General features: G+C 39.2%; 2 protein-coding genes across 4 annotated transcripts in view; one reads left to right on the top strand and one right to left on the bottom strand.

Moving 5' to 3' along the window:
- The first annotated feature begins 703 nt into the window (after positions 1 to 703).
- On the top strand, positions 704 to 17,647 carry LOC149457307 (uncharacterized). The gene is made up of 4 exons (XM_089683872.1): positions 704 to 951; positions 10,464 to 10,637; positions 11,692 to 11,856; positions 16,112 to 17,647. Exons 1-4 carry the CDS (start codon positions 882 to 884, stop codon positions 17,587 to 17,589), a joined length of 1,887 nt encoding a protein of 628 aa, XP_089539998.1. The 5' UTR covers positions 704 to 881; the 3' UTR covers positions 17,590 to 17,647.
- Positions 17,648 to 20,446: 2,799 nt separating this feature from the next.
- The window catches only part of PHKA2 (phosphorylase kinase regulatory subunit alpha 2), a 154,650-nt gene continuing 150,092 nt past the window's right edge, over positions 20,447 to 25,004 (bottom strand). For all 3 annotated transcript variants that reach the window (XM_089683895.1, XM_089683894.1, XM_089683896.1), the window contains one exon: positions 20,447 to 24,966. In XM_089683895.1, coding sequence (XP_089540021.1) covers positions 24,793 to 24,966 — 174 coding nt within the window. In that variant the 3' untranslated portion in view covers positions 20,447 to 24,792. The remainder of the gene's footprint in view (positions 24,967 to 25,004) is intronic.

Below are 25,004 nucleotides of genomic sequence, written 5' to 3'. Positions count from 1 at the left end.
TCAACTGAATGGGGCCACACTGTAGCCTTTCCACAATCATCTGCATTGCGGTCTGAGGTATGGGATTTTAGGGGTTACCTAACACCTCCTCGTCGCCTGTCAAACACACTCTACAGAGGGTGAAGCCAAGGATAATTTGCTCTTACACATACTTTAATCTGCTCAGGGAACAAGGACTGGAGTTGAGAAATACCATTCTTACATAGGAAGATAAGCACATGTTGATTTAGGAGAGCAAAGCATTTTTTTTTGGTTTTTGATGATTCAGACCAGTCCATTTACAAAAGGGTGAGGAAGTGCAGTGGTCACTCGCAGGTCTTTTTGGTATTATTTTTCCAAAGAGTATATCTGTCATAGCAATGAAGAAGTTACAAATAGCAAATGATGGTAAATGTTTCTCACTGAAATAAATGTTTTTCTGCAATAGTCTAGGGGGTATGCTATGTCTTGTTAGTATGGATGTAAATTTTACTTAGCAGGGTTCTACTTTAACTCTTTGTGCCTATAAAAGACTATGTCTAGAATAAAGTTAGAGATTCCAAGCCTGAATAGTTTTGTGTGTGAACTCATGCCCTTAGGTATTCTCCAGTTTATTACCATGCTGTAACTGGTGGGGGAAGGTTCCAGCTATTTATCCAATTATGTAAAACATGCTAGGCAGCTCCACATATATCCTTGTCAGTTCCCATACAGACCTGTGATTAAGAAGGAACAATTTTACTTCAAGCCAAAAGTTAAGAAGCAGCAGACGACCGGTCTGGTACTATGAAGATGTTCTAACTACAATCGGATCTGTTTAGCATAGACACAGCTCTTCTCAGCAATGATACATCTATAACCTATACTGAAAACCACAAGACACCTCCTGGGCATCTACAACAATGGATACCAAATATTCAGTGGATATATTGCACTTCTTTCTGTCTATGAATGTCCTCATGGTGATGTTCAGTAAGTTTCTTCTTTTTTCTTTGTGCCTTTTATAGCAAGAAAAGTGACTTCCAAAGGGTCAATTTCTAAAACTGCTTGGACAAGTGAACCTGTATCACATTTAGACAAATTTAGTACAAAGATCACCAAATGAGATTTAGATGCTAGAACAAATTTGCTGGTCTGGAGAAATTTTTAGTAAGTCTCTAATAACTATGAATCAAATTTCTCAGCCCTACTTGTATGCAAAGTGATATGTACATTATGGTCAGTGCAATATTCACACCTTATCATATGTCCTACTTTGTGTATTAACCACTTGCCCTCCAGAGGATTTACCCCCCTTCCTGACCATGCCATTGCTTGTGATACGGCGCTGCGTTACTTTAACTGACAATTCCGCAGTCATGCAACACTGCACCCAAATGAAAGATATGTCCTTTTTTCCTACAAATAGAGCTATCTTTTGTTGGTATTTGATCGCATCTGCGGGTTTTTTTTTTTTGCGCTATAAAGAAAAAAAGACCAACAATTTTTTGAAAAAAAAACCCCAATATTTTTGACCTTTTTACTATAAAACACGTCCAGTAAAAATTTTTTTAAAAATCAGATTTCATCATAAATTTAGACCAAAATGTATTCTGCTACATGTTTTTGCTAAAAAAAAATCCCAATACATGTAAATTAACTGGTGCACGTGAAAGCTATAGCGTCTACAAATGGAGGTATTTTTTTTGTACTATCAATGGCGGCGATCAATGACTTTTAGCTGGACTGCGGCGAGCATTCTGACACTGGGGGGGGGGGGAGACTGACTAATTGCCACTGACATCCCAATGACACTAATACAGTGATCAATGCTAATAAAAAGCACTGACACTGCACTAATGACACTGGGCAGGAAGGGGTTAACATCTAGGGCAAACAAAGGGTTAACTGTGTGCTGTTTTACAATATGTGCTGCGTGTATTTTAATATGAAGACCAGCTGCTTTGTATTGCTCTGCTGTGCAGAGTAATACAAAGCAGCTTGTTCGTGCTGACTGGAGATCTGTGTTTACACACAGACCTCTCCACTTTCACTGTTCCTCGGCGATCACCGGGTGCCAGTGAGGAATCTCCGGCAAGGACCCAGTGATTGACAACTGTAGCCACCAATGGAGGCATGGGTAAGGCGGCACGCACGCGCATCCCCTACCCAAAAATGCAATATATGTGATTTTGCACAGCCCTGCCACCCTGTAGCAGCAGTCCTGCTATAGGGTAGCGGGGAAGCAGTTAAATAGCTTTTTACAGTGGAAGGCAGGTCAAAAGCTAACTAAGCTTAAATCTGTTTACACCCCCGTTCTAAGCCCTACACTAACTACCCTGTAAAAAGGAAAGATGTCTATACTTACATATTCTGAAATTGCTCCAGTCCGGGCACATGAACTCTCCAGCACCAGCTTCAGTATAGAAGAGACATCACCGCCAACGGCTGGAGAGCCTGTGCAGTGATGTCACCCATAGGTTTACTATGGGGTATCAGTTGGCTGTTCCTCCTCCTCACTGAAGCTGGTACTGGGACCCGGTCATGTGACTGGACCGCAGCAACTTCAGAATAGATAATTGTAGGCATCTTTTCATTTACAGGATAGATAAAATAGGTTTAAATCAGTGATGGGAGTAGCTTTAAAGGATACGTTCACCTTTTGTAACATGTTACATATTACACCCATATTCAAGGTGTAAAATGTAACATGTTACGATCACACCAGACCCGCTCCTCCACGCTCCCTACTCTGACAGCTAGCGGGGAATCTTCTCCCCCCTCACTAGCTGTCAAAGTAAAAAAAGATGTGGTTGTGCAAGGCTCCACCCACCTGGCAGTATTCTGTGAATGGGAAAACTACAAGTCGCAGCAGCCTTTGAGGCTGCTGACTAGCAGTTTTCAATGAACTAGCACTGCGCTCCACAGCGCCATGGTAGTTCATTGAGCAGTCCGGTCAGTAGTATCTGCTTGCTCGTACTGGATAGATATACTGACAGGTCAGAGGAAGACCTCCATGGCACTAGCAATCTGCTGATCACTATTGCAATGCTTTAGAGGCTCCACAAACCAAAAAATAATAAATACAAATTTTTTTACCTACAAAAAAATGTGCATTTATTATTTTTTGTTAAAAGGTGAGCTTATCCTTTAACTTAGGTCTTGACTTGGCTTCCACTTTATAGTCAACAAAATTTTTTTCATATAACCATTACTTTTTAGCCTAAAAAGAGAAATTAAAAGACTCTACATTGACATTCTGATGATATATCACTATCTTTTGTATTAATAAAGTAGTATTCTTTTTGTATAATAAGCCACGTGAGTATTTTTTGATAACTGTTGTTTAGGATCAATGTGTCTGCTTTTTTATATTAGTGGTACCTGATTACTATGACTACACTAATTACAGTGTGTTGGCATTGAATAAATATTCAAATCTATGACTCCTATTTGCATTATTATTAATGGTTACAAAATGTATTATTATCTCATGCCTTCCTGCTATTTTTGTCTATTTGTAATCAATAAAATTTAACAAAACTATCGCCTTCAAAGAACAGACACATTTCAGATACAAATGTATTCAGCTTAATGTGCATTTGAAAACGTAATGCCCCTTAATGTTTAGACAGAAAAATAGATAGATATTAAATATCAGCATAAAATTATGGAACAGTAATCACTTCAACTGTGAAAATTATGTAAAAATCATTTTAAGGTAAAAATGACAATCATAATGTAAAATGTGAAAGCACTGTTGTCTCTCTTATGAAAATTCTAGAATCAATGACTATATTTGAATAGGTTATGACTAATACAATACATTAGCTTATACAAACAGAACACATGCTTTATGCCTAAAAAGTGGAAGCAGTTTAAATTATTTCTCTACATTGTTGGCTGGCTGACCCAAATGCTGGTCAAAATAAATTCATAATTTTTTTTAGATACTAGAGTGGATCTTAAATAGGGAACATTTAGAAATGTTAATTGTGCCTACGTAGTACCCTGGGAAAAAAAAAAACTATATATATACACATTTGTGTTCAAAATAATAGCACTGTGTTGAAAAAAGTGAATAAAGCTCAAAATCCTTCTAATAGGTTTTATTTCCATACACACAAATGCATTGGGAACACTACACATTCTATTCCAAATCAAAACATGAAGAAAAATATATCAAATTTGTGTTGTTCCTCTAAAAAAAAAATTGAAGAAAAGTGATTAGACTGTTCAAAAAAATAGCAGTGTTTGTATTCTTCTTTACCAACTCAAACATTCACTATATAAACTGAAAAATGTTTGAAGATTTTGCTTTCCTTTGAATCACTTAATTAATATTTAGTTGTATAAGCACTGTTTCTGAGACCTGCTGTACATCTGTGTTGCATGGAGTCAACCAACTTCTGGCACCTGTGAACAGGTATTCCAGTCCAGGATGATTGGACTACATTCCACAGTTCTTCTCTATTTCTTGGCTTTGCCTCAGAAACTGCATTTTTGATGTCACCCCACAAGTTTTCTATTGGATTAAGATCCAGGGATTGGGCTGGCCACTCCATAACGTCAATCTTGTTGGTCTGGAACCAAGATGTTGCACGTTTACTGGTGTGTTTGGGGTCGTTGTCTTGTTGGAACACCCATTTCAAGGGCATTTCCTCTTCAGCATAAGGCAGCATGACCTCTTCAAGTATTCTGATGTATTCAAACTGATCCATGATCCCTGGTATGCGATAAATAGGCCCAACACCGTAGAAACATCCCCATATCATGATGCTTGCGCAGCCATGCGTCACTGTCTTCACAATGTACTGTGGCGTGAATTCAGTGTTTGGGGGTCGTCTGACAAACTGTCTCCTGCCACTAGACCCAAAAAAGAACAATTTTACTTTCATCAGTCCACAAAATGTTGCCCCATTTCTCTTTAGGCCAGTCAATGTGCTCTTTGGCAGATTGTAACCTCTTCAGCGCATGTCTTTTTTTCAACAGTGGGACTTTGCGGGGGCTTCTTGCAGATAGCTTGGCTTCACATAGGTGTCTTCTGATTGTAACAGTACTCACAGGTAACTTTACACCTTCTTTGATCTTCCTGGAGCTCATTGTTGGCTGAGTCCTTGCCATTTTGGCTATTCTTCTATCCATTCGAATGGTAGTTTTAAGCTTTCTTCCACGTCTTTCAGGTTTTGGTTGCCATTTTAAAGCATTTGCCATCATTTTAGCTGAGCAGCCTATCACTTCTTTACATGTTTTCCATTCTCCAATCATCTTTTTAATCAAGGTACGCTGTTCTTCTGAACAATGTCTGGAACAACCCATTTTCCTCAGAATTTCAGAGAGAAATGCACTGTAACCAGCATGTACAACATTTGCTGTCTTCCTTCCGTAAATAAGGGCAATAATTGCCACCTGTTTTTCAAAGAATGAATGACCTCACTAATAGAACTCCACACTGCTATTATTTTGAACATGCCCCTTTCAATTAGTGATTCAATTACACAGAATCAGCAGCATGCATGTCATGACTGTTGGGTCTGTTGGATTTCTATTACTCTACTACACCTGCTAGTAAATTATTTGCCATGTAGAAATATCATTTCTACCAAAAACAGTGATTGATCAGGTTGGTGATGTCTGACTGCTATTATTTTGAACACAACTGTGTGTGTGTGAATATATATATATATATATATATATATATATATATATATATATAAAAAAAGGTATTAAATTACAGTATGTATGTGTATGTGTGTATATATATATATATATATATATATATATATATATATATATAACATTACAATGGAGTAAAACATTACCAGGAATAAAATAGGGATTTGTTACATTATTACATATACATTATTAAATATGTAGCTTACAATATGCTTCTGTCATGCTAGAACATCTCTCAGGTCGCGGTGTGATCTTATACTTCCAGTCATATCTCCGAAATAAATAAATTCTGCTATCTTATTTGACAATTGCATTAACAGTTAGTTTTTTGCAGTCTTTGTCCACTTCAAACACTCAGTCAGGTTTATAGAAATCTAAAAACAGCTTCTTCCCTTGAAGCTTACTGAGTACATGAAGTGGATGGAGAATTGAGCAAAACTATTCTTTCAGTAAATTATCTTCACTGCCTAGGCAAAAACGTTCAAATAAGCTCTTTATACATCAGACACACCAAATTTTTTTTTGTAACTACCATAATCACTTAATTGCTTCTGCCGTTTTAGATTTAGACATGATGAGTTCCAGTCAAAAAAAAACAATGGTACAAATGAGCCGCTCAATGATCATGGGGCACCCGTCACTTTCAGGAAAGTCATCAGAGGAGTTTCACAGAATCTTATATACAACTACACAAAATGAACCTGATAACCATCACAGTGATATTAGTTCTAAAAGCGACCCCACAACCATAATTAGGATTAAGGATATCCAGGATAAAAAGAGTACCTGCCAACAAAAAGAATGGCTAAAGTTTTGGCAAAATCAATTACACAGAATCAGCAGCATGCATGTCATGACTGTTTGGTCTGTTGGATTTCTATTACTCTACTACACCTGCTAGTAAATTATTTGCCATGTAGAAATATCACTTCTACCAAAAACAGTGATTGATCAGGTTAGTGATGTCTGACTGCTATTATTTTGAACACAACTGTGTGTGTGTGTGTATATATATATATATGTGTGTGTGTGTATATATATATATATATATATATACAGTCATGGCCGAAATTGTTGGCACCCTTGATATTTCTCCAGGAAATCATGTATTTCTCACGAAACGTATTGCATTAACACATGTTTTGCTATACACATGTTTATTCCCTTTGTGTGTATTGGGACAAAACAAAAAAAGGGAGGAAAGAAAGCAAATTCGACATAATGTCACACAAACCTCCAAAAATGGGCTGGACAAAAGTATTGGCACCCTTTCACAACTGCGGATAAATAAGAATGTTACAAGCATGTGATGCTCCTGTAAACTCACCTGGGGCAAGTAACAGGTGTGGGCAATATAGAAATCACACCTGAAAGCAGATAAAAAGGAGAGACGTTCACTTAACCTTTGCATTGTGTGTCTGTCTGTGCCACACTAAGCATGGACAACAGAAAGAGGAGACGAGAACTGTCTGAGGACCTGAGAACCAAAATTGTGGCAAAATATCAACAATCTCAAGGTTACAAGTCCATCTCCAGAGAACTAGATTTGCCTTTGTCCACAGTGCGCAACATTATCAAGAAGTTTGCAACCCATGGCACTGTAGCTAATCTCCCTGGTCGTGGACGGATGAGGAAAATTGATGAAAGATTGCAACGCAGAATAGTCCGGATGGTGGATAAGCAGCCCCAAACATGTTCCAAAGACATTCAAGCTGTCCTGCAGGCTCAGGGAGCATCAGTGTCAGCGCGAACTATCCGTCGACATTTAAATGAAATGAAACGCTATGGCAGGAGACCCAGGAGGACCCCACTGCTGACACAGAGACATAAAAAAGCAAGACTACAGTTTGCCAAAATGTACTTGAGTAAGCCAAAAGCCTTCTGGGAAAACGTCTTGTGGACAGATGAGACCAAGATAGAGCTTTTCGGTAAAGCACATCATTCTACTGTTTACCGAAAACGGTATGAGGCCTACAAAGAACAAAACACAGTACCTACGGTAAAATATGGTGGAGGTTCAATGATGTTTTGGGGTTGTTTTGCTGCCTCTGGCACTGGGTGCCTTGACTGTGTGCAAGGCATCATGAAATCTGAGGATTACCAAAGGATTTTGGGTCGCACTGTAGGGCCCAGTGTCAGAAAGCTGGGTTTGCGTCCAAGATCCTGGGTCTTCCAGCAGGACAATGACCCCAAACATACGTCAAAAAGCACTCAGAAATGGATGGCAAAGAAGCGCTGGAGAGTTCTGAAGTGGCCAGCAATGAGCCCAGATCTAAATCCCATTGAACACCTGTGGAGAGATCTTAAAATTGCTGTTGGGAAAAGGTGTCCTTCCAATAAGAGAGACCTGGAGCTGTTTGCAAAGGAAGAGTGGTCCAAAATTCCGGGTGAGAGGTGTCAGAAGCTTATTGATGGTTATAGGAAGCGACTGATTTCAGTTATGTTTTCCAAAGGGTGTGCAACCAAATATTAAGTTAAGGGTGCCAATACTTTTGTCCAGCCCATTTTTGGGGTTTTGTGTGACATTATGTCATATTTGCTTTTCTGCCTCTGTTTTATATTTGTTCCAATACATACAAAGGGAATAAACATGTGTATAGCAAAACATGTGTTAATGCAATACCTTTTTTGTGTGAAATACTTGATTTTCAGGAAAAATATCAAGGGTGCCAACAATTTCGGCCATGACTGTATATTGCTCCAAAAAAAATTAAAGGAACAGTTTTTAATCAGAGTATAGCTTCACGTCAACTAAACTCCTGGCGTATTGATCTGGTCAGTTAAGTAGCAGACGGGGTTGCTAATCAGTTTCAGCTGCTTTAGTGTTAATGAAACAACTAGATGGGCAACATGAGATGACTCCCAAAACAGGAATGGTTTTCCAGGTGGAGGCCACTGACATTTGTTTCCCTACTCATCTTTTCTGACTGTTTTTCACTAGTTTTGCATTTGGCTAGGGTCAATGTTACTACTGGTAGCATGAGGCGATACCTGGACCCTACAGAGGTTGCACAGGCAGTCCAGCTCCCCCAGGATAGCACATCTATACGTGCTATTGCCAAAAGTTTTGTCTCCTAGCACAATCTCAAGAGCATGGAGGAGTTTCCAGGAGACAGGCAGTTACTCCAGGAGAGCTGGACAGGGCCGTAGAAGGTCCTTAACTCATCACCAGGACCGGTATCTGCTCCTTTGTGCAAGCAGCAGCAGGATGAGCACTGCCAGAGCCCTACAAAATGACTTCCAGCAGGCCACTGGTGTGAATGTCTCTGACGAAACAATCAGAAACAGACTTCACGAGGGTGGCCTGAAGGCCCGATGTCTTTAGTGGGCCCTGTGCTCACTGCCCGGCACCATAGAGCTTGATTGGCATTTGTCATTGAACACCAGAATTGGTATGTCCAACCCTGGCGCCCTGTGCTTTTCACAGATGCGAGGAGGTTTACCCTGAGCACGTGACAGACGTGAAAGGGTCTGGAGAAGCCGTGGAGAATGTTATGCTGCCTGTAACATCGTTCAGCATGACCATTTTGGTGGTGGGTCAGTGATGGTCTGGGGAGGCATATCCATTGAGGGATGCACAGACCTCTACAGGCTAGACAATGGCACCCTGACTGCCATTAGATAGGATGAAATCCTTGGACCCATTGGCAGACCCTACGCTGGTGCAGTGGGTCCTGGGTTCCTCCTGGTGCACGAAAATGCCTGGCCTCATGTGGTGAAAGTATGCAGGCAGTTCCTGGAAGATGAAGGAATTGATACCATTGAATGGTCCCCACACTCGCCTGACCTAAATCCAATAGAACACCTCTGGGATATCATGTTTCAGTCCAGCCGACGCCGCCAGGTTGCACCTCAGACTGCCCAGGAGCTCAATGATGCCCTGGTCTAGATCTGGAAGGATATACCCCAGGACACCATCCGTCATCCCATTAGGAGCCTTCCCTGATGTTATAAGGCATGCATACAAGCACATGTTGGCCATACAAACTACTGAGTACCATTTTGAGTTGCTGCAATGAAATTTCAGTAAAATGGACTAGCCTGCTGCATAATTTTTTCACTTTGATTTTCAGGGTGTCCTTAAATTCAGTCCTCTGTAGGTTGATAATTTTCATTTCCATCAAACGATGGGGCATCCTTACGTTCCTTATGTTTTGAAAGTGTTCCTTTAATTTTTTGAACAGTATATATATATATATATATATATATATATATAAAATTGTACTTCAAGTGTCTACAGCTTTATACTGCTGCCTCTAACTGCTAATCTGGCATAGGCTTTGGTAATGTCAGCTCTGGCATAGGCTTTGGTAATGTCACTACTATGCTGCTCGCTTGTTCTCCTTGCTGGAGGCTCTGACATGAGGATGCAAAACTCTTCCTCCACATAGATAGCCACCTCCATACAGAGACACGGTGCAAAACAAAGCATGATCATTCAATAATGGTGAAAAGATCAGCTGCAAGAAGCCCACATACAATGCTGTTGACTAGTCATTTGCCCTCTTCCTGCCATTTTGTGGGCACCAATTACAGAGTTTTGTCCCTCTTTAATTTGTTGATTGAAACAAAACAGCAATGCACATTACTGGTTGTTTCGTGACTAGGAAACAAGCATTGGTACAATATCCACAGGGAGCATGTGGAAAGTGCCCTTGTGCTACTCTGAGCCTTAGGTTTGAATTCCACCAGGATTAATGCATGGAGTTTGTATGTTATCTCTGCGTATGTGTGGTCGTGACATTAGATTGAGAGCTCCTTAGTAGGGCAAGGACTGATGTGAAATAATCTATGCTCGGTTGAAAAATTACATATCTCTATTTTTGCAGCCCTCTCTGAAGCTTTGTGTCCTGCACTAGGACATCTAGAAAATGGAAAAACCTTCTTTCGTTACGGAGGGATATACACTACTTTTACATGTAATCATGGATTTAGATTACTTGGGCATGTCAGTAACAGCTGTATCAGAGGAAAGTGGAGGAAACCTGTACCTGTTTGTGTAGGTGAGTTCCTGTCTTTGAATTAGAGAACTCATAGTGTAATCTCCATAGTACAGCCATCAGTATGATTGAGCTTCTGGCGTAAGCTCCACAGCACAGACATACATATCGGTGAGCAGATGGTGTAGGCTTCATGTCACACTCATTATAAGAGGGCACATGGTGCAAGCACTGTAACACCATCAGTAAGGAGCACACAATGTAAGTTTCATAGCATAGCCATTAGTAAAGTACAGATTAATAGCTACCTGTATCTGGATAAATTGATGTAGTGTTAGAGACGGCAACCTTGCATTACTGCATTGTCTAGAAAAACATCATAAAATATTTGACACATTGAAGCAAAAGGTTGGTACACAGTCCGTAGCAAGTTCTGGAGTATTTATTCAAATACCATACAACTATTTACAGTAGATCACTCCCATGGTGAACTTGATCATAAAGAGCTTTATGAGTAAGTCTCCCATCTGTCCCACTATCACTTCTCTGCCTAGCACTGTATCTCTCTCCTGCAGAACATCTCCTCCCTGCAGCACATCTACCTTGCTATGTGCCTTTCACCGAAGCAGTATTTTTGATTTTCCTCTCTAGTCTCAGAAGGCCTATGAGCTCACATGGACATGAAACAGGAAATCCTGTGGTATTGCTGAAAGTGTGGTTTTGGACCCACCCGCTAGCTGACATCTGCTTCAAATATTCCAAAGGCAAACTACAGTACATGTCCCAGCACTTGGGATATCAGTGCCTGGTGCTCCCCTTAGGAGTAGAGAAGTCAACTACCCCACTGCATACTAAACAATGATGCAAAGCAAAAACCTCTCAAAGTTTTCATACTGTGGTGTGTGGAGCACTGCCAGAAATATAATCTAGAGAAAGGGGACCTAACCTGAAATTTAGTTCTGTGATATGTGTGCATTCCTTCTCTAGTAACCCTCAATCTGGCAACAGTTTACGTCATGATCAGCAAACGCTGATTTAACCATATAAAAGATGAAAATAGCCTCCAAATCAAATAAATGAATTCACTTACCTGTTTCTCTTGCACCTTTTTTTCCAGCAAGTGGATGCCATATGCCTACTGGTATTGTACATGGCAGTCTTCAAACCAGTCACAATAATGCTGTCATTACTTTCATATGCAACCAAGGCTACAAGTTGTTTGGTTCCTCATTAATCTACTGCAATGGAAAGAGATGGAACAGCACAATGCCTATATGTAGAGGTAAGAGATCTATGCAAAAGAAACTCAAACTGTCCACTGCATATTTAGGACAGTGGTGGTCAACTTTCTTGATATAATAGACCTAAAATGTGGCCCTCAACATTACCAAAAGGCAGCACATAAAATGAATAGTCAGTGTCAGAGACAGCAGCCATACAACAGAATATAGTCAGAAGACTAATGACATGATACAAGAGATTGTCAGAGACTGTGAATATAATACAGGAGATGGTCAGAGCCTGCAGACATGGTATAAATGATGGTCAGAGATTGTGGACATAATACAAGAGATGGTCAGAGGCTGTGTATATAATACAAGAGATGCATGGTACAGGAGATGGTCAGAGACCTGCAGAAATTAAACTAGAGATTGTCAGAGACTGTAGACAAGAGATGGTCAGAGACTGCAGACATGCTACAAGAGATGATCAGAGACTACAAGCATGATACAGGAGACGGTCAGAGACTGTGAAAATGCCGCAGGATACTGGCAAAGACTGTTACCATGCTAAAAGAGTTGTTGGAGAGCGGGGGCTTGCTTCAGGAGACAGTAAATTGACTGGAGATATATCACATGAGACTGATAGAAATCAGGGCCATGCAAAAATTTCCAAAAGGCTGCACATATTGTGTGTGTATATATATAGTTGTGTTCAAAATAATAGCAGTGTGTTGAAAGAAGTGAATAAAGCCTAAAATCCTTTATATGCATACACACAAATGCATTGGGAACACTACACATTCTATTCCAAATCAAAACATGGAGAAAAATATATCAAATTTGTATTGTTCCTCTAAAAAAATTGAAGAAAAGTGAATATTAGACTGTTCAAAAAAATAGCAGTGTTTGTATTCTTTTTACAAACTCAAACATTCACTATATAAACTGAAAAATGTTTGAAGATTTTGCTTTCCTTGGAATCACTTAATTAATATTTAGTTGTATAAGCACTGTTTCTGAGAACTGCTGTACATCTGTGTTGCATGGAGTCAACCAACTTCTGGCACCTGTGAACAGGTATTCCAGCCCAGGATGATTGGACTACATTCCACAGTTCTTCTCTATTTCTTGGTTTTGCCTCAGAAACTGCATTTTTGATGTCCCCCCACAAGTTTTCTATTGGATTAAGATCCGGGGATTGGGCTGGCCACTCCATAACATCAATCTTGTTGGTCTGGAACCAAGATGTTGCACGTTTACTGGTGTGTTTGGGGTTGTTGTCTTGTTGGAACACCCATTTCAAGGGCATTTCCTCTTCAGGCAGCATGACCTCTTCAAGTATTCTGATGTATTCAAACTGATCCATGATCCCTCTTATCTTATCTCAATCTTACTTTCATCAGTCCACAAAATGTTGCGCCATTTCTCTTTAGGCCAGTCAATGTGCTCTTTGGCAAATTGTAACCTCTTCAGCACATGTCTTTTTTTGAACAGTGGGACTTTGCAGGGGCTTCTTGCAGATAGCTTGGCTTCACATAGGCGTCTTCTAATTGTAACAGTACTCACAGGGAACTTTAGACCTTCTTTGATCTTCCTGGAGCTGATTGTTGGCTGAGTCCTTGCCATTTTGGCTATTCTTCTATCCATTCGAATGGTAGTTTTTCGCTTTCTTCCATATCTTTCAGGTTTTGGTTGCCATTTTAAAGCATTTGCGATCATTTTAGCTGAGCAGCCTATCATTTTCTACACTTCTTTATATGTTTTCCCCTCTCCAATCAACTTTTTAATCAAGGTACGCTGTTCTTCTGAACAATGTCTGGAACGACCCTTTTTCCTCAGAATTTCAGAGAAATGCACTGTAACCAGCATGTACAACATTTGCTGCCTTCCTTCCGTAAATAAGGGCAATAATTGCCACCTGTTTTTCAAAGAATGAATGACCTCACTAATAGAACTCCACACTGCTATTATTTTGAACATGCTCCTTTCAATTAATGATTCAATTACACAGAATCAGCAGCATGCATGTCATGACTGTTGGATTTCTATTACTCTACTACACCTGCTAGTAAATTATTTGCCATGTAGAAATATAATTTCTACCAAAAACAGTGATTGATCAGGTTAGTGATGTCTGACTGCTATTATTTTGAACAAAACTGTGTGTGTGTGTGTGTGTATATATATATATATATATATATATATTTATTTATTTATAAAAAGGTATTAAATTACAGTATATATATATATATATACAGTGGGGATCGAAAGTTTGGGCACCCCAGCTAAAAATTTGTATTAATGTGCATAAAGAAGCCAAGGAAAGATGGAAAAATCTCCAAAAGGCATCAAATTACAGATTAGACATTCTTATAATATGTCAACAAAAGTTAAATTTTATTTCCATCATTTACACTTTCAAAATAACAGAAAACAAAAAAATGGCGTCTGCAAAAGTTTGGGCACCCTGCAGAGTTTAAAGCATGCACTGCCCCCTTTGCAAAGCAGAGACCTGCCAGTGTCATGGATTGTTCTCAATCATCATCTGGGAAGACGATGATTGTTGGGGCAAGGTCTTAAATGCCCAGACTCATCTGACCTTGCCCCAACAATCAGCACCATGGGTTCTTCTAAGCAGTTGTCTAGAAAACTGAAACTGAAAATAGTTGATGCTCACAAAGCTGGAGAAGGCTATAAGAAGATAGCAAAGCATTTTCAGATGTCAATATCCTCTGTTCGGAATGTAATTAAGAAATGGCAGTCATCAGGAACAGTGGAAGTTAAAGCAAGATCTGGAAGACCAAGAAAAATATCAGACAGAACAGCTCGCAGGATTGTGAGAAAAACAATTCAAAACCCACGTTTGACTGCACGATCCCTCCAGAAAGATCTGGCAGACACTGGAGTTGTGGTACACTATTCCACTATAAAGAGATACTTGTACAAATATGGTCTTCATGGAAGAGTCATCAAAAGAAAACCTCTTCTACGTCCTCACCACAAAAATCATCATTTGAACTTTGCAAATGAACATATAGACAAGCCTGATGCATTTTGGAAACAAGTTCTGTGGACCGATGAGGTTAAAATTGAACTTTTTGGCCGGAATGAGCAAAGGTACGTTTGGAGAAGAAGGGGCACAGGATTTAATGAAAAGAACCTCTGTCCAACTGTTAAGCATGGGGTTGGATCAATCATGCTTTGGGGTTGTGTTGCAGCCAGTGGCACAGGGAACATCTCACGAGTAGAAGGAAAAATGGATTCAATAAAATTTCAGCAAATTTTGGATGGTAACTTGATGCCATCTGTGAAAAAGCTGAAGTTAAAGAGAGGGTGGCTTCTACAAATGGATAATGATCCTAAACACACCTCGAAATCCACGGGGGATTACATCAAGAGGCATAAACTGAAGGTTTTGCCATGGCCTTCACAATCTCCTGACCTCAACATAATTGAAAATCTATGGATAGACCGTAAAAGAGCAGTGCGTGACAGACAGCCCAGAAATCTCAAAGAACTGGAAGACTTTTGTAAGGAAGAATGGGCAAAGATACCTCAAACAAGAATTGAAAGACTCTTGGCTGGCTACAAAAAGCGTTTACAAGCTGTGATACTTGCCAAAGGGGGCAGTACAAGATATTAACTCTGCAGGGTGCCCAAACTTTTGCAGACGCCATTTTTTTGTTTTCTGTTATTTTGAAAGTGTAAATGATGGAAATAAAATCTAACTTTTGTTGATATATTATAAGAATGTCTAATCTGTAATTTGATGCCTTTTGGAGATTTTTCCATCTTTCCTTGGCTTCTTTATGCACATTAATACAAATTTTTAGCTGGGGTGCCCAAACTTTCGATCCCCACTGTATATATATATAACATTACAACAGAGTTTAACATTACCAGGAATAAAATAGGGATTTGTTACATTAATACATACACATTATTAAATATGTAGCTTACAATATGCTTGTGTCATGATAGAACATCTCTCAGGTCACGGTGTGATCTTATACTTCCAGCCATATCTCCGAAATAAATAAATTCTGCTATCTTATTTGACAATTGCATAACAGTTCGTTTTTTGCAGTCTTTGTCCACTTCAAACAGTCAGGTTTATAGAAATCTAAAAACAGCTTCTTCCCTTGAAGCTTACTGAGTACATGAAGTGGATGGAGAATTGAGCAAAACTATTCTTTCAGTAAATTATCTTCACTGCCTAGGCAAAAACGTTCAAATAAGCTCTTTATACATCAGACACACCAAATTTTTTTTTTTGTAACTACCGTAATCACTTAATTGCTTCTGCCGTTTTAGATTTAGACATGATGAGTTCCAGTCAAAAAAAAACAATGGCACAAATGAGCCGCTCAGTGATCATGGGGCACCCGTCACTTTCAGGAAAGTCATCAGAGGAGTTTCACAGAATCTTGTATACAACTACACAAAATGAACCTGATAACCATCACAGTGATATTAGTTCTAAAAGCGACCCCACAACCATAAATAGGATTAAAGATATCCAGGATAAAAAGAGTACCTGCCAACAAAAAGAATGGCTAAAGTTTTGGGAAAATCAAAGTTCACTACATCTGACACCTGGAGACAAACTAAAGTCGACTAATAAATCCAGTCCTGGAGAACGCTACTCTTCAGTATTTTCATCTATAGTGGATACACGTACAGAATCACCTAAGATAAATGGCACCAACTGGTATAACTTATCAAATATGTTACAAACTGAAAGACAAACAATAAAATGGACAGAAAGTAAACCATCAAAAATGGTAGCTATCCCATTTCCAACATCATCAAATAATTGCACACTAAGATCTTTAGTTCCCAAAGAGAATTATCCAAATACTGAAAATTATGTATCATCTAGGAATGCTTTTACTAGCTTATTTAATGGTCCTTTATCCCACTTGAGGACAACACCAACCAGGGTAGAAAGAACAACTAGGTTGACACAGACTGTGGAGGTCTTCACCAGTATCAATCACACACATCAGTCAGGAATACCAGAAGCCACCACAAGTAAGTCTTCTATTTTAAGGTCAACATATGAGTCACCAAAACATGCCACCCCCAGTGCAAATCTAAAATACATCACCAACCATCCTGACTATGCCAACACCGAGGAGAAACCTGTTGCTACTATCCCATCAATAATTCTAACAAGTATTAGAGCATCAGTCATCAATTATACTCAAATGTTACCTGAATCTTTTCACCAACAACTAACACAAGATTCCATTTCTCAGACCAACACTACCACACATGACAAACCGTATAAATACAATAAAGTTGTTTATGAAGTTACCACTAAACAGCCAACACTTAGATTTAAAACAACAGCCGTACAAAGTTTGCTTTTAGCAAGGAAGCCCAGTGTAACCTTTCACAGAATGGAGGAGATAACTGAAACCACTCCAAGAATTACATCTTCCACACATGTTCCACATACAACTAAAGCCAATAGAAAACAATCACATCATGGTGCTCTCAACAATGCTTTGAAAAGAAGAGTGTGGTGCATTTATCCTCCGGTACCTATTCATGGAACCTTCCGGTTTCTCACTTTGAAAGATCCTCTTCCAAACCAATATCAATACTACATTCAGTACTACTGTTATCCAGGATATACTATGACCCAAGGTGATGTGTATAGCTTCTGCATGGAGAATGGAACTTGGACTGGAGCTACACCAATCTGTGAAGATCTTAAAATAATATATTATATGTGCAGATATATTTTATTTTTTTTTACAATTGTACAAAGCAATAGTCAGTAGTATAATACGTAGTAAACCATAACAGTAAGAAAAATAAAATGTTGGTTATTATCTATTATCCGTGTCTATGCTCATTTCTTCACAGCTACCTATGAAAGGTACCATGTTTGTCAAACAGGCTGGACTTCAAATGGACTGTTGTTCATCCCTGTTACATGGCTGATTGACGGTACATGGTGAACTATAGGGACATGGTAGATTACTCTAAGTGACAAGGACACTTCTTTTCTGACACAATCAACAGGTATGCACTGTACTTACTATAAATGTTCTTAGCGTGAAAAAAAACCGAATGCAATTACCACATCTAAGGACTGGTAAATTGCAATATGTTACATTTCTTGTTTTGAGGTTTAGATATGCTTTAAAGTGTTTGTTACCCCAACATTTCATATTCATGATATGTGTCTGTTGTACTTATGTTACAAAGTATCCTGTTCTCTTTGTATTGGTTTCTTTGTGTGAATCTACCAGTCCCCCTGCTTTCCCTTATAAAAAAAATTACAAATACTTTTTTTTTATATATCTATACGCAAATGGTTTATCTTTGATTTATATTTTAAACTGAATGGGTTGTTTTACAAAGTAAGGGTTCACATATACTTTAACCACTAGCCTACAGGGCACTTATACCCCCTTCCTGCCCAGGCCAATTTCCAGCTTTCAGCGCTGTCACACTTTGAATGATAGTTGCGCGGTCATACAACACTATACCCATATGAAATATTTATCATTTTTTTTGAGACAGAGCTTTCTTTTGGTGGTATTTAATCACATCTGGGTTTTTCCTTAGTTTTTGTTATACAATTTTGTAAATAAGTGATTTTACTCCTTCACTGATGTGCGCTAATGAGGCTGCAGTTATGGGCACTGATAGGCTGCACTGATGGACACTGATAGGTGGCACTGATAAGGAGGCACTGGTAGGTTGCACTGATGGGCATTGACAGGCATCACTGATGGGCACTGAAAGGCAGCACTGATACATGGCACTGATATATGGCACTGATAGGCGGCACTGACTGGCGCTGATAGGCGGCACTGACTGGCACTGTTAGGTGGCACTGACAGGCGGCACTGACGCGCACTGATAGGCGGCACTGATTGGCAGCACTGACTGGCACTGATGGGTGACATTGAAAGGAAGCTCAGATGGGCACTGATATGTGGCATTGATGTGCACTGGTATGCACTGATATGTGGTATTGATGTGGCACTGATGGGCACTGGCACGTGGCACTGATGAGCACTGACAGGTGGCACTACTGGGGCCACACTGATCATCAGGGCCCTGATGATCAGTGTACATGTCCCCTCTGCGGAAAGCCGATTACCGGCTGTCAGCGTGACAGCTCGAGAGGAGAGAAATGCCGATAACCGGCATTTCCGTGTTTACATGTGATCAGCTGTGATTGGACACATCTGATCACATGACCGAGCCGACATCTTCGGCTCTTTCAGTGATCTGCTGTGCCTGAGGGACACAGCGCACCGGCGATCGCCGTGCTGCGCGCTCCCTGAGCCGCGCATGCGCAGTGGGAATGGTAGGACGTCATATGACGCCCTATCAGAACAAGAGAACCACCTTGTGCCCGTCATTGTACTATAGGGCGGGCGGAAGGTGGTTAAAGAAATTTTGAATCTAATGCCCAACCACACTGACAAACAACACCATCTCACAAACAATATATTTTGTTTTAAGAAGTAGAACTAGAGCTCAGTGGAAAAACCCAAACATACAGAGAACATACAGTACAAACTGCATACAGATAGTGTCATTGTGGAGTGATGAACCCAGAATTACAGAGTAACGGTATATCACTAAATTACCCCAGCACTGACAACTGTCAATTAAATGACTGTGCAAAATTGCTCCCATCAGATACAAAGCACCAAATCTGTATGGGCAGGCTGAATGTACCCAAGCTGATTGATCGATCAACTTGGTGTACAACCAGTCTGTTGGATTTTACATGCAATTATTGTCAGCAGCTATTATATCATCACTGTGTTCTCGCGGTGGGGACGGCTACACCGTTCCCGTGCTGGGAGAACACAATGGCTCTGCGGGAAGCATTCCCCCAGCAATACTAATTGTGACAACACTGACTGTTGCAACACTGACCTGTGGTTGCAGGAAAGAAAAGCACACCGTCTATGGTGATCTTAAAGCTCAGTTCACACTAGTAAGGGTGCCCCGTGTTTGTTCAGGCAGGGCAGCCAATTCATTTGAATGGACTGCTGTGCTGCATGAACCTCAGAAAAAAGGTGCATGCACCTTTTTAAAAACGTGGCCGCAGGGAAACCACATGGTCTTTTTGGCCATGCTGTTTCCCTATGGTTCCGACACCTGTGATCGAGTTGCGGGCCAATATGCTTGGGGGTGCCATTCAGAATGAAGGGCGGCCCTATCCATCTCGCAAGAGTGGCTGCAATTCCCGCAACCACAACCAGCAAGTAGCATGCGGGCTAGTGTGAACCAGGCGTAAGTTCCAAAATGTGTCTGATAGCCTCCTGTAATGCCATTTACAGCAGGACTCTGAATAGGAAAGGGACAAGCAGCTCTAGGAGCCAATCAAGCTCTGCTCTATGCCTGTGCTCTGGCAGTGAACAAGCTGACCGGGAACGGGCTAACCCCATCAGGGTACTGCTGCTCCTTTATTTAATCAGCAGACTCAGGGCATGTTTTTGACCAAGCTGTTTAACTTCTTAAATGACCACTGTTGGTTACAAAACATTCAGCATATGAAATATTCCCCATACACAATGTATGTATTTCTGCTGTGTATTCATGTGCTTTTCTGGAATTCAGATTTAAATAAGATAAATGAGGAATAAAATAAATGCAGACACCATATGGGTAATATAGCTTTAATTATAGGCTAAGTTATAATATATTTCCAAAAAACATACATGATTCATTGTTTCTGAATGAAAATAACATTTACATGCCAGTACTAGGAAATGGTCAGTAGCTAAAATATATATTCTTTTTTTGTTCATACATTCAATATATAGTACGTATAAAACAGCAGTGTAAAGGTCTACATTCAGTGTAACTGAGGGATAGGCAGGTTGCAGACAGAACAAAGACATTTATATATAGCCAGCAATTTGAAAGACTAGACCAAAGCAGCATCTTTTTACCTGACATCAAAGTGAGGTCTATGAATAAACTCATATTAAAGCAACCGCTACAGAGCACCAGTGAGAATCTATCATCTGAATCCTACTTGATGTGTGGACTGCTGGGTCAGGGTGCAGACTCTGATATCATCCTATTTCCTTGCTTCCCTGTATTAGTATAGTCTGTTAGCAATGGTACAAACCATTCTACCGAAACACAGTCAGATACTAATCATGTTAGATGAAAGGCCTGACCAGGGTAGGTCCAATTTAAGTGACCATTCACACATCTGCACCAGGTGAAAAGCATGGCCAAACTACAGCCAGCAGCGGTTTAGAGTCATGCTGTCAGATGTACTGTGCACAGACATTTTGCTGACAATAGGTGACAATATATATTTTATGAGTGTTTTCACACTACAAAGTGAATGGGTTGTAAATGATCCCAATTATAAAGCCACTACATTTGTCAAACTAGGGCCACATACTGTATATTCTGAGTTCAATATTTTTTGTTCCCTTTAGGAGAGAAGTAGGAAAAAGAAATTTCTTTTCAAAGGGATTTCAAGAAAATGTTAGCAGGCCTTACTGTTTGTCTACAAGGCAGTTGTGGGCAGAAAAGAGAAGAGCCCCTTTTACCTGTGCAAACTGCAGAAGTGGAAGGCTTGGAGTATTTTACCAAAAACAAAACAAAAAAAAACACATTCTAATGGATTTCAACTAGAAATTCCATTTCACATAGGAGTCTATGTGGCCACATACTGCAACTCAGCATGTTTCTGAAAAGCATAGCATGCAGAATTTGTGTTAATTAATGTTTGTTAGGCAGTCCCACTAAAATCAACAGTAATGCACGGAAAAACATTTACCACATCTGCACTATGAAAAATATCTAAGCTGAATGTTTTTGTCTCAATTGTCATGATGTATATACAAAAAAAATTTATAAAATGCACAAAAACACACGAATATAAATTTAAAAGGCTCACAAATATGCAAAAACACATGCAGTAATGTGTTTCAAAAATGTGCAATGGGCAGGTGTAAAAAGGGCCCATAAATACATAACAATGCAGCTTAGTTAGGAATTTTCCATTCTTCGACTTCAATTTTTCACAGCACCATGGTCAAAAATAATTGTTGGTTTGTCCCATTTAATTTTCTAATAAATTGAAGGAACTTTTCAATAATTGAAAAATGTTTTAACAAAATTCTAATGGTGTATGACCATCTTCCATTTACTGTAGGTTATAGTACAAAAGTCCAAAGACAGCTGCTAATGAATGTCAAAGTCAATATATTACGGCAAAGATCAAATATTTACATGCCTTTGTATGCATACCTTGTAGACTTAACTAGGTCACATAGCAGTATTACTGCATCTACAACTTGAAAATGTTTATGGCAAAAATAATGGGATATTTAGACACAAAACTATTGTGTGAGGTCAATATAGGAAGAAAAAAGAAAAACAAGCTTATATCCCCCCATGTACTTAGATTGTGCTCTGACAATATACTTCAATATCTTTTACCCACAGACCTCAGACTATGTTCATAGAGCAGTAACAGGAAGCACAGCCTTCTTAAAAAGCATACACACACTTGCACTACATAAATCTGTATGCAACTGTAAATGAATAGCTTTTAAATATAGTTTACCGTGGTCATTATTATATTAACTATTTACATTAATTTAAAATAAATAAAAACACAAAAATTGTAATTAATAACATACAGGCAGTAGTCCAGTCATACTGTATGCTGTATAAGTAACATGATAATAGGCACAGAGTTCATACAATTTACACAGAACAGTAGATTAAATAAAGTATTACTTCAGTATCATAATAAAATAGCTGATTAATTTTAAAATCGCTTTTCTACAATGATTCTCCTAAGGACATGCTTGACAGATGGTAATAGTATTGACAGCCTTCATTTACAAAAACTGCTGCAGATGAATGAGGACATACTATCCACAGCAACTAGTGACATTTCAGTAGATACGTCTTTAGTAGAGGTTACAAAATGAAAGAAGAATTTTGGTTGAAACAGGCAAGAGAACAAAGTTCTACCTCAGTGTTTCTTGCCTACCCACTACTTCATTAGTGATGTACTTCTAAGGATATCAGCGACCTCATTAGTTCTATACCCATAAGTACACTAGTTTCTTAGATTCTATGAACAGTTTACTAAATCCATACTCTATGCCATAAAAGCAGACTAGTAAAATGTGCAAGTCTTCAACATTATTGTTACATCTCCCCCTATTAAAATATTGGTCTATTACATTACTGCACCATTTTGTACAATTAAAATGCAACAAAGAGCTGTATCTATTCTGAGTAGAAAGTCTTCTATGCTTAGAAATATTTTACATCAGCCTTTCTTAACATTTTAACCCTAGGGGAAACCTTTAATTAGGTATAGCAGGGGTTCCCTGAAACCTGAAAATTATTTAATCAAGGTCCAGTGTAAAGAATGTCCCTTATTTTGGTTGACAGTGTAAAGAGTGTCCTCCTTACTTTGGAGATGTGTTTTAAATTGCCTCTGTATTCGTATTCTGGTACTGGTGTTGGGTACTTCCTTTGGTTGGTGTACTTGTATACCCATGTGCCTTGCTACTGTTCATTGCTTATTATTTAAAAAATCCAATAACAATTTTGTGAAACAAGAGTGCCCTCCTTATAGGGTGGTCAGAATGCCCCTTACATAGGTGGTTAGTGTAAAGAATGTCCCCATACAATGGTGGTCTAAAAGCCGACTTTTACTTGAAGTAAAAAGATCACCAGTACCATGCCCTGGCTCTTTCATGTGGTGTTGGCCCTGGAACTATGCAGGCAACATGAGATCGGTAGTCAATCAGCCACAGCTCAAGGAACCCCAAGCAACCTCTGGAGGAACTCTAGGATTCCATGGAATTCTGGTTGAGAATGGCTGCTTTACACCACGATGCTTATGGAAAAGTGCATTGTGAGCTTTATAGGGCTGAAAAGCATCTTTTACAAGAGATTAAATATCCACAAAATGAAATGGCTCTCGTGATATTATTATGGTTTAAAAGTGTCATGAAATTATCACAACTATATTTACAAGCTCCCTAATAATTGAGAATGTTGCCATGCATTTAGTTTAGTTTTGCAATGCAGGCAAAAATCATGGACAAATAAGTAAAACTTTGGCATTTATTTAACAAAGAAATAAAGTATGTTCATTTTGAAAAGTGGATTTTCACTTAGCTTAGTGAAAGAGGTGAAGCTGTGCTGACTTCAAACATCCAATCAGGTGTGAGCAAAAATCTTTAAATGTAATTGGGCACTCTTTGCAACGTAAATTTTCTTTAACTTCACCTGATTCACTAAGTTAGTGAAATTTCACTTTGCAAAGTGAACATTCTCTGCTCCTATAGTAAATCGAAACCAATGCATGTTATCACAAAACTGTGTTATGTTTTGAGGGTTTCTAAATTCTGTGGGGCTGGCATATGCCTAAACATAGAAGACAATTTTCAGCAATTCCATTTAGCCTGTACCCTTCCCAAAAATGACTAATTGTGGAAATAAGTACAGTATTTGCACTTGATTACAAATAAAAAGCTGACAGAGTGGGAACTATTTCAGGTTCTAGAAAAGAATTGGACTAGTGCAAGCTCCAATTATAAAACTATTAGTAGATAATAAGGTGGTAGAATTTCTAGCAGATACGGGAGCGACCAAATCTTCCCTGAAGGAAGATGAGTACCAAGGGAATCAGACTGGATGTGAACCTTCTATGAGTTAACTTTAAGTCAACATTTTTGTAGTCTGATGCTATTTAAGTGAAGACATATTCTTCTGAAGTGCAGAAAACACTGCAATAAATATTGTGTGTATACTACATTTTTAAATGACATTGTTTGCAAAGCCCATGCTTTTACAAGGATAGTTCTTGGTTCATGTTATAATTAAAAGATTCCATCCATAACAAGAAGAAACCGGTAACCTTGCTGAAATGCTTTTGAATGTGAAGTAACAGCTGCACAGCCTTTTTCCTCTTAAAGAAACAGACCAACTCGTCTATATGGCAGACTGACCGCTCATTGCATCATACAACTTGTACTGGGTAAAAAGTCCTGCAGGTAACTGGCCACAGCTTTGGTCAAGTAAGTCATTGTACCAAATGCCCCACTGGGAGCACTGTCATAGAAAAAGTTGCAGATCCCTGTGGCTGGATCTTGGTCGAGGTAAAAATCTCCAGCTCCAAGAGCTTTCTGTAAGAGTAAACAACAGAAGGTTTACAGGTTAACTT

This window comes from Staurois parvus, unplaced genomic scaffold (genome assembly GCF_062004578.1).
Source record: "Staurois parvus isolate SC_StPar_1 unplaced genomic scaffold, SC_StPar_1.0 ptg000327l, whole genome shotgun sequence".
NCBI classification, from domain to species: domain Eukaryota; kingdom Metazoa; phylum Chordata; class Amphibia; order Anura; family Ranidae; genus Staurois; species Staurois parvus.
Note: the sequence above shows the minus strand (reverse complement) of the source record. Positions and strands in the feature narration are given on the sequence as shown.